Source organism: Vombatus ursinus, unplaced genomic scaffold, assembly GCF_900497805.2.
Source record: "Vombatus ursinus unplaced genomic scaffold, bare-nosed wombat genome assembly UNPS02005286.1, whole genome shotgun sequence".
Taxonomy (NCBI): Eukaryota; Metazoa; Chordata; class Mammalia; order Diprotodontia; family Vombatidae; genus Vombatus; species Vombatus ursinus.
Genome location: NW_020945064.1, coordinates 12305413 through 12315795, shown reverse-complemented (window position 1 = coordinate 12315795; position 10383 = coordinate 12305413). Strand labels below are relative to the sequence as shown.

General features: G+C 45.5%; 1 protein-coding gene across 3 annotated transcripts in view; it reads left to right on the top strand.

Moving 5' to 3' along the window:
- GSE1 (Gse1 coiled-coil protein) overlaps window positions 1-10383 on the top strand; it is a 789996-nt gene that overhangs the window by 354687 nt on the left and 424926 nt on the right. For all 3 annotated transcript variants that reach the window (XM_027847713.1, XM_027847715.1, XM_027847714.1), the window contains exon 2: window positions 2244-2427. In XM_027847713.1, coding sequence (XP_027703514.1) covers window positions 2244-2427 — 184 coding nt within the window. The remainder of the gene's footprint in view (window positions 1-2243; window positions 2428-10383) is intronic.

The following is a 10383-nucleotide window of genomic DNA, read 5'->3' as shown; positions in this document are numbered from 1 at the left end:
CCTAGTAACTTAACCTAATAATTTAGGAGATACTTTCTCATTCATTCATTCAATCACTCATTTGTACACTAGACTTACCAAGACCTAGTAACTTAGGAGATACTTTCTCATTCGTTCATTCAATCACTCATTAATACACCGGACTTACCAAGAGTAGTAACCTAGTAGCTTAGTAGTGTTTTTCATTCATTCATTCATACACTGGACTTACCAAGCCAATTTAGAAATGTTTTTAACAGCAAGGGTATGAAACAGGAAGGGCGTTCTGGGTAACTCAATTTACCAGAAAACTCACTTAATTGGCCCTGACTTCCAAGCTCATCCTTGCATATTGTTGTTAAGCTATGTGGGATTTCCTCATTTTTGGAGGAGAACCTCCTTGTGTAGTTCAGTTCGCCAGTGAAAGCAAGTCAGGTGACTGAGTCTGAAAGTAACACGTCTGGAAACTCCAAAGTGGAAACCCAGTGGTATCTCAAGGAAAATGTGTAATAAAAGGATAATCAATCTTGAACTAGAAGGGACCATAGAGAACATCTTTATAGATGAGGAAACTAAGGCTCAAGGAGGTTAAGCAGCTTGTCCAAGCTCACACAATCCTCAGTTGTCAAAGGAAGGCTGAGGAATATTCTTTATATAGTGTGTAACAGAGCTGGGATTCAAACTCGGGTCCGCTGGCTCCAAATACAACTTTCTTTCCATTAAATTTGCCTCAGTAATAAATGGAAAATGGGACTGACCTGGTGACTGCCCCAATTTCCACTGATGGAGTCCAGGAAATTAAACTATCGGGGAAAATGATGACAGATTTCTAGTCCTTCATTTTACTAATCATTTTAGGCAAGATTTAGAGGCCTGTGACTTTGAGAGTCATTCAGATAATGTTCAGCTCCATTACCCACTGATTGATTGATTTATTTTACAGTTACTTATTAAGTGCCTACTGCATGCAAAGCACTGTGTTGGGTACTGGGGGAGGTAATTGAGGACTTCACTTCTTCACCCTTGTTCCTAATTGGATACATCCCTGATACTGTCATCCTCCTTTCATTGGGCTCCCCATTTTTGTTGTGTCTTTTCAGTCACATCTGACTTTCCCTGACTCCATTTAGGGTTTTCCTGGCAAAGATACCGGAGTGGTTTGCCATTTCCTTCTCCAGCTCATTTGACAGATGAGGAAACTGAGGCAAACAGGATTAAGTGACTTGCCCAGGGTCACACAACTAGTAAGTGTCTGAGGCTAGATTAGAACTCAGGTCTTCCTGACTCCAGGCCCATCACTCTATTCATTGTACCACCCAGCTGCCCCCATTGCCTGCCAAATATAGTACAAATTCTAAAATCTGGTAGTGAGACACTTTCACTATCTGTTTAAAATCTACCTCTCTACCCTCATTTTATACTATTCTTTATTCTTGGTATTTTATACCAAAATGGTAGTTAGGTGGTACAGTGGATAGAATGCAGGGCTTGGACTCAGGATGACCTGAATTCAAATCCAGTCTCAGAGGTTTATTATATGACCTTTGGATGCCCTTTGGCAAGTCACTAAACCACTGTTTGCCTCAGTTTCCTTAGCTGTAAAATGGGGATAATAGCAGCACTTACCTCCCAGGGTTGTTATGAGAATCAGATGAGATAACGTGGTAAAACCCTTCGCATAATTTCTGGCACATGGTACATAAAAAATTGGGGCGGGGGTTATAATTGAAAGAGTGCTGGTTCTGTTAAGGACCTGGGTTCAAATCTTGCCTATCTGTATGACCTTGATCAGATCACTTAAGCTCCCTTCTGTAAAACAAGGGGGTTAGACCGCAAGACCTCAGAGGACCCTGCCAGCTTTCAATATATGATCCTATCCGCCAACCCTCACCTTGCCTTTTATAGATGAGAAAACTGAGAAAGAAATTTCTTTTCTAAGAAAGAAAATTGTTTTTACCCAGTCATAGAACCAATATCTAAGCAGAGCCAAGATTCAAACCCAGGGCCTGTGGTTTCAAACCCAGCATGCTTTTCACTCCAACGTGTGCCTTTGGCTCCCCTCTGTTCCAGTGGCTAACAAGTCTTCCCTGGCAAAGTAAATTAGGGCTCAAGGGCATACAGTTGAGGGTCTTGAAGTGGGATTGAAGCCACAGTGGGACCGAGGATGACAATGGTGCCTGACACTGGATGGAAAGAGAGGGTCTTGGGCGTAAAGAGGAATCCTCCAGTGGTTCATCACATCTGATCATCTCCTTTTTTTACAGGTTTCTTCCTCTTCCCTTGAGACGTCGATTGCTACAAAGCCCCCTGTCAAGGACATAGACGTGTGCCCAGGGGCGCCAGACATCCTGGACAGAAGCAACAGGACATCACAGGAGGCCATCTCCAGCTCTGACCAATGCCGGCTGAGTGGGATGGATACAGACAGCGCCGACCTGGGAGGCATAAGTAGGTGTCTTTTCACATGTGTCTTGTGTAGAGATTAGGACAGGACTGCGGTGATAGAGGAATTTGCATGGAGCTCCCAGAAGTCTGTAACTACAGACTGCTCTGACCGCACAGGCAGACGTTACCCAGACCATCACTGATTCTACAGGGAAGGAGCAGTGACCGGAAGCTGATTCTATCTCCCTAGACTCAGAGGTCTTAGACTGTTTATCACTAGGGCAAAGGGGAGCCTCACTCTGGGAAAGCCCAGTGCACCCCTTCCCCCCAGGATCAAAAGCATTTAATTTGATTTATATTTCAGTGTTTCCACTACAGTATGAGGGTAACTTAATCTCTGACCTCTCCCCTTCCCAATTTCCTTGGGAAAATCCCAGAGTAGCTCTTGAGGCCATAAAATGAGTCTCCATCAGTAAGGGCTTTGGAGAAGGCAGCTGGAGGTGGGGACTTATGGCTCCTTCCTGGCCAGCAGATTGGAGTTAAAAATCCCCGCCTTTGCTGCTCTGGATTCCCTCCACCAAGTGGTGTTTGTTTAGCAACAGGAGCTGGTGCCAGTGAGCAGAAGGGGACCAGGAGGGGGTCTTGAGGGTGGTCTGGGAGGCATACGGAACACGAAAGAGGTGATGGATCACACCCCGACACTCAAAGCAGCTCTGGAAGGGCCAGTTTTGAGGGCCCACTAAGTCTTAAGGCCACTCTTACAGTCGCAGCTGTGATGTATGACAGAGTTTGGAAGTCTTTGAGAAGTGACACTCCAAAATTCTGACCTTTCTGATATATGTAGAGGGAGAGCACTAACCACTGGAGGAGAGAAAGAATTGGGAATGGAAACCAGATAGATTTGTAGATGTGGGGATGAGTGTGCCAACTACCAGATCTCATAGGAGAATGGGAAGATGGTGGAGAGAAGGTGAAATTTACTGTTGGCCCTTGGCCAGCCACTGACTCTAAAGGGGCTTATGTGTACTGGCTGAGGGTTTGAGCGGACATCAGGACCAACTGGCAAAGCAACAGAGGAGGTAGCAGTGGGCATTCGCCTGCATGCTAGTGAAAGCAATTGGCTGGTGTCAGAGAATTATAACATTAGATCTTGCAAGGATTTTACGGGTCAACTAGTTCAACATTCTTGTCTTTCTTGTTTCTCTTGTTTTTTAGTTCATTTTATTTTAATTTATGAAATAAAACAAGCATTTCCACAACACAGTACAATAAAAAAGATGATTGCATGTGAAACTGCAGACAAGGAAACTGAGGCCCTGAGAGCCCAAGAGACTTTCCCTACAGTCACACAAATAGTGTGGGAGCAAATAGTGGAGTGAGGATGTGAACTTGGTCATATAGTAAGTTTCTCTCTCTCTCCGCGTAGATGTCCCAAAGACGTCTTAAACTCAACATGTCCGAAACAGAAGTCATCTTCTCTTCTATGCCTACTCTTGCTCTAAAATGGTTTAGAGGCAGCTAGGTCTTGCGGATAGGATGCTGCTCTGGCATCAGGAAGACCTGAGTTCAAATCTAGCCTCAGGATGCTTGATTAGTGGTGGTCATCTTTCATTCTCAAAAAGAATCAAAATGATATCACTATGTTAGAGGCAACATACAGTATATTCAACTGTGGCTGATCAGACTAATACAAGCTTGGAAGGCCCTACCCTAGGTCTGACCCATACAGTCCGTATGAACATTTGGAGTGGAGATGTCTCTAAATTTGCATGTCTCATGTTTCTTTTGAGCTACTGCAATTCTGCTTTGCTCGTAGAGCACAGCACCTTCTTTGATGCAGGTACTCTCTGCTGTCTGGTCCTTTGCTAGAAACTCCCATGTCATGCATGCAATCAATTCAGAGTTCTTCAGAGAGACCTTGAGAATGTCCTTATATCGCTTCTTCAGCCCGCCATATGAGCGCCTTCCTTGTGTGAGTTATGTGACCCTGGGCAAGTCACTTAGCCTCAGTCTGACCTAGTTTCTGAATCTGTAAAAGGAAGATAATGATATGTCCACCTCCCAATGTTGGTGTGAGGATCAAGTGATATAGAAAAAAACTTTGCAAACCCTAAGCTGGTTATTAGTGTTGTTATTGTGGTTAAAGGCATCACATCCTCCAGATTCACATCCTAAGAGTCACCCTTGACTCTTTCCTCTTCCTCATCCCTCATATCCAGTCGTTTTCCAAGTCTCGTTCATTCCATCCCCACAAAATTTCCCATCTGGAGCCTTCTTTCCACTCTCGGGGCTACAATCCTAGTGCAGGATTTTTTTTTTGTTTGTTTTTTGTTAGGCAATGGGGTTAAGTGACTGGCCGAGGGTCACACAGCTAGTGAGTGTTATGTGTCTGAGGCTGGATTTGAACCCAGGTCCTCCTGAATTCAGGGCTGGTGATCTATCCACTGTGCCACCTAGCTGCCCCTCTAGTGCAGGTTCTTTTCCTCTCTCTCCTGACCTTGTACAGCAGCCCCCTAATTCATGTCTTTGTTTCCAGTGTCTCTCCCCTCTCCGATCAGTCCCCCATACAGCTATTAAATTACTATTCCTAAAATATGACTTCACTATGCTATTCTCTTGCTCAAAAAGTCTTGCTTCTAGGATAAGATACAAACTCCTCAGCCTAGCATTAAGCCCCATCTGGTCCCAACTTTCCTTTCCATGCTGATTTCAGACTACTCCAGTCATTCTCCCTTCCAGCCAAAATGGCATCCTGATTGTCCCTTAAACTCAACATTCCATCTCCCATCTTGCTCTGGCATGGTCTGTCTTTCTGACCGGAATATGCTCTCTCCTCCAGTGTTTCCTGATTCTTGTCTGTCCCTGCCTCTCTTCCCACATAGCTAGTATTTTCTCCCACCTCCCTTATCTTGTGTTTATTTCTCTGTCTACATATTGTATTCCTCAGTCTTCTAAAATACAAGCTCTTTGAAGGCAAAAAATGGTTTCATTTTTATAGTTCTTTGTCCTCCCAGGCTCTAGTATAATATCTTATATTTGATAGGTGTTTAATAAATGTTTGTTGAATTGAATTCTTTAATGGCTAACTTCTTACATACAACTTTCCCAAGATCCTCTGGTGGCCAATGAGAGGCAAGTGATATTATAGAAAGGGCATTGGACCTGGAATCAGTGGAGACCTGTCTGGGTGGGCACGGGCAAGTCATTAATTTCTCTGAAGCGCCATTTCCTCCTCTATAAAATTACACTAGAGTCTGTAATACCTGTACCTCATAGGATTGTCTTAAGACACATGAAATGCTTTAGACAACTTAAAAATTCCATGTCAGTATTAACTACTGCCATAACGGGCCACCCAACCCATCCAAGGTCCTTACACCAGGGTCATGTCCTAGCTTCTGAGAATATGCCGTAAAGTTGTACTTTGATATTCTTGAGTCTATTTACCTAATCTTTTCTTCCCACTGCCTGAAGATCTGCTGAATCTGGGAATCCCACAGCCCCATGGGGACTCTATCTATGGCAGGAGTTTTTCACCTGTTTTTGTGTCCTAGGCCTTTTGGTGATTGAGTGAAGCCTATGGACCCTTTCTCAGAATCATGTTTTTAAGTGATTGAAGGAAATTCTAAATTTCAGTGAGAGGCGAGTAAAAATAAAGAGATATATATATATATTTTTTCCCACTCAGATGCACAGACCTCCTGAAATCTGTCCATGAACCATAGGTTAAGAAAGCCTGGTCTGTGATAAAGGCCATAGTTCTCTGCCTTCTAAACAGCTTGCATCTCTTCTCTGCCTTGGTTCATTGCTCATCACTTGACCACTTCCTGGAGACCAATTTCTCTCTGTCTCTCTGTCTTTCTCTGTCTCTGTCTCTCTGTTTTCTCTGTATCTGTCTCTGTCTCTCTCTGTCTCTCTCTCTCTCTCTCTGCCCTTCAGTCTTCACAGTCTGCTTATCTTAAAGCAAAGTCTCCAAACCACCTGGTAGGAAAACTGAAACCTGAGCCCCAGAACTCATTTAGGTCTGACTCCTAGTCACCCTTGAAGGACTGTCAGTCAGGAGGGACTGGATTCCTCAGGAAGATTGAGAGTAGAGTTTGGAGATGGAATCTCCCCACCCTGTCATCCATCCTCCCCAAGGGGGGGTGCTCTAGCATCAGCCCATCAAAGAGGCCAAAGGTCAGGCTTTCCATAGCTCTCATGCAAAGAACTAGAGGAAGGTGCCTCTGAGCTCTTGGTGGTGATCCCTGCCTGAGACATCCTCCTCTTAGATCAGTAAAGGACCTTAGGCTGATTGAGGGGCAGAGAGAAATGGAGCCTGGTTCAAAGTAAAAGCTGCTGCTTCTCTTTATCTTGTGCAATTTCAGATCTGTCCTTCTAGCTGCTGCCCTTGGGCAGGGTTGTAAGAGATGCTGGTCCTGCCCTAATTGTGATTGAATTGTCATAGGTATGAGTAAAATTGAATTTAATCAATATTTATTGAGTACTTACTTCAATATGGGCATCTAGGTGACTCAGTGGTTGGAGTGCTGGTCCTGGAGTCAGGAAGACACCTCTTCCTGAGTTTAAATCTGGCCTCAGACACTTAGTAGATGTGTGACCCTGGGCAAGTCACTTAACCCTGTTTGCCTCAGTTCCCTCATCTATAAAATGAGATAGAGTAGGAAATGGCAAACCATTCCAGTATCTTTGCCAAGAAAACCCCAAATGGGGTCATGAAGAATCAGACATGATGGAAATGACTGAACAACAAAACTTACTTCCATGTGCTAGGCACTGCCCTAGATACTGGAGATGGAGGGCACTGACAAAACAGCCCCTACTACCCTCAAGAAGTTCACATTCTACCTACAACATATGCAACAATAAGTCTAGCGTCCTGAAAAATTATATTCTTCAGAAATGGTGGTATTCCATAACTGCCCGTCATACGTCATCACTGGGGAAATATGGTTGTTAAAAAGATGGACCTTTGTTATAGTCAGAAGCTTAGGGTCAAAAAAGTGTGGCATAGTTTTCCTGAAGGCAATGCTACCTACTCTTGTTCCCCTGCCCAGCTCTGGTCTCAGCTCATTGTCCGTTCCAAGTGTCTTCTTAGAAATGCATGCCCATAGACAAGCTCTGTAGGTTATCAGTCCAACTATACATCGCAATCTTGACAATAGGTATTCTTCATTTGCTTGTTTTTTTTCCTATATGGGGAATTGGGCCAAACATTTCTGAGTGATTATGAACCTCACTGAGGAAGATTTCCTGTGTTCTGGGTCGCCCCAAGGGTGATGGAGAGCCCTTCATCCACGTGGTAGGCTGAGCAGGCTGAAACACAAAAAGTTATGTCCCTCAAGAAGGGAGGAGGGGCGGTTCAATGATGTCATCAGAGAAATGGAGGATGGACTCCGTAAGATATGCTAAGCACTGTGCTAGGCACTGGGGATACAGATACAAGAAAGGGAGATAACCGATGGACTGTGTAACCCAGTAGAATCCATACATCGAGAGGTATAAAGTTAGACCCTGGATACATCAGTTGGACCCTCTGTGGAAGACTTCTTGGGAGTTGAGGTCAAGTCCCAAAGGATGGGTGGGCATGAATGAGTTGTGATCTGCCTTCCTGGAAGGAATGAGGGGAGGGGGAAGAGAGAGGAAAGTCAGTGAAATAATAGGTCTATTCAAGTATCAAAATGGCAGGAAAACTGAGGAGGGAGAGGGTACGAACAATGGGAAGCTGGGGAAGGTCTCCTTGAGGAGGTGGTTGCCTGAGCTGAGTCTTGAAGGAAGATAGGAATTGCGAAAGTATTGGTGAAGAGGGCTTGCATAGCCAAAGAGTAGAAGTGGGAAGACAGGTTAAGAGGGTATACCAATCAAACAATCAACAAGCATTTATTAAGCACCGACTACATGCTGGGTACCATGCAAAGCACTGGAGATACCAAAACAAAAGTGAAAGTCTCTTCCCTGAAGGAGTTTCAATTCTAATCCAAGGGTCCTGATTGTGACTCTTTTGACTGGGGAGTAGGCTGAGGGGAGGGGAACTAAAGGGAAGTCTAGGGCCCAGGGGTTGATATCCACCAGCTCTACCATGCCACCATGGCATCCATTCTTCTACTATTTAGTGGAAGGATAGGCTGTCTGAGAAGATAGTGAATTCCCTGTCCCTAGAGGTATTCTAGCAATTATCTCATCTGTCAAGGATGGTAGAGGGAGGATTCTTCCCTGGATCACTGAATGTTAGCACAGCAAGGCATCTTTTGGATCATCTGGTTCAACTCAGTCATCTTCCAGGTAAAGAATCTAATATCCAAAGAGAGGACCTGGTCTAAGAGTCACAGAGTTAGGGATAAAGTCAGAAATGAAATTCATCTCTCTTGACTTTCAAATGCAAGATAACTTGCATTTTCATGGTACTTTAAGGTTTACAAAACTCATTCCTCATTACAACCCTGTGAAGTCAGTAAGCTCACAGAGGTTGACTTGCCCAGGTCACATGACCAGTCAATGTCAGAGCTTGGATTAAAACCCAGTTTTTCTAGTCCATTGCTATTCTTGCAACACTACGATGCTACTCAAAGACTATAGAGTGGGAGGCTGGACTAGCCCTCTTGGGTTCCTTCCAAGTCTAAAATCCTCTGATATAATTTCTTGGTACATCCTGTAAGCAGTGGGCTATGTACTCAATACCCTTGTAGGAGGGGCTCCCCTGCCCCGAACACTTTAGGCTTTTTTTGCTACAGCCCAGATCTAAAAGCAGTCACTGGCAACAGAGAAGGGGGTCAAAAAGCATATAAACCCCTAGGAGTCCCACCTTCCTACCTCCTCTTCTTTCTTCCCACCCTACAAAGCACTAGTCTAAGGCACTGGGAGAAAGGCAGCCCTTTCTGTAAGCAGTGAGGTCAGGGTTAGCCAAGCACCAAGTTGAATGGCATTAAGGAGTTTAGTTCTTGGTGGAGAAGTCAAGGGGGATGGAGGAGGGGGAGGGATTGAGAGGGAGGAGAAAGAGGGGGAGGGAGAAGAGAGAGAGGAAAGGAGAAGCAAGAGAGGAGAGATAGAGAGAGGGTGGAAAGGCTGAGAGACAGGAGAGATTGAGAGAACGGGAAGAGAGAGAGGGAGAAGGTGAGAAAGGGAGAAGAAAGAAAGGAAATTGAGAGAGAGGAGAGAAAGATGTGTGAGTGGATGAGAGACAGAGAGAGAGGAGAGATGGAGAGAGACAGAGACAGAGAGACATAGAAAGGATTTATGAGGTTATACGGCGATGTTTTTTATTCCGGGTTTTCACACAGTGGGTGCCAGGCAAAACAGCTTTGACCTAGGAGTCCAGCAAGAGACCCTGCCAGTGTTGTAGTGAGAACTTAATGAAGCGCTTCCCTCTATGACCTCAGAGTTCCCCAGGGTCCTCCTAGGAGGTGCCCTCCGGATAGGATGAGATGAAGACTTTATGCAGTCAATCACACCTCCGCCCCCACCTTTACCACAAGGGCGGGCACACACATGCACACAATTTCCCGTTATTCTCACCCTCACACATCACCAAGAACAGGCTGTGAATGGCTGAGAGCCCTGGAGAATCCTCCTGGAGCTAGGACAGACATGACAGGGGTCACCCCCCACAGTGAAAATGCATGCGGGGTGTGCTAGGGGCGGGGGCAGCTGGGGGGCCTGAGCCTCCCATCCGCCAGCTGCTCCCCCTTCAAGCTGTTGGGAGCCGCGGCATAATGGCAGGGCTGGAGCCAGGGACGTGCCAGGAGAGCCGTCCCCACGGTTAGGCCAGAGCCCCCAGGTTGCCGTCTGCTGCTCAGGAAACGTGACATTGACTAATGGTTCATTACACACCTGCCACATCTCATTGGCGCCTGAGCACAGCCTTCCTGTTCCTAGCCGGGCTGCTAGCTGCCTCAGTGCCTGCAGACTCTCTCTCTCTCTCTGTCTCTGTCTCTCTCCCCCCCCCCATAACTCTCTTTCTCTCTATCTGTCTCTGTGTGTGTGTCTCTCTCCCTCTCCCTCATCTATCTCTCTCTGTGTCTC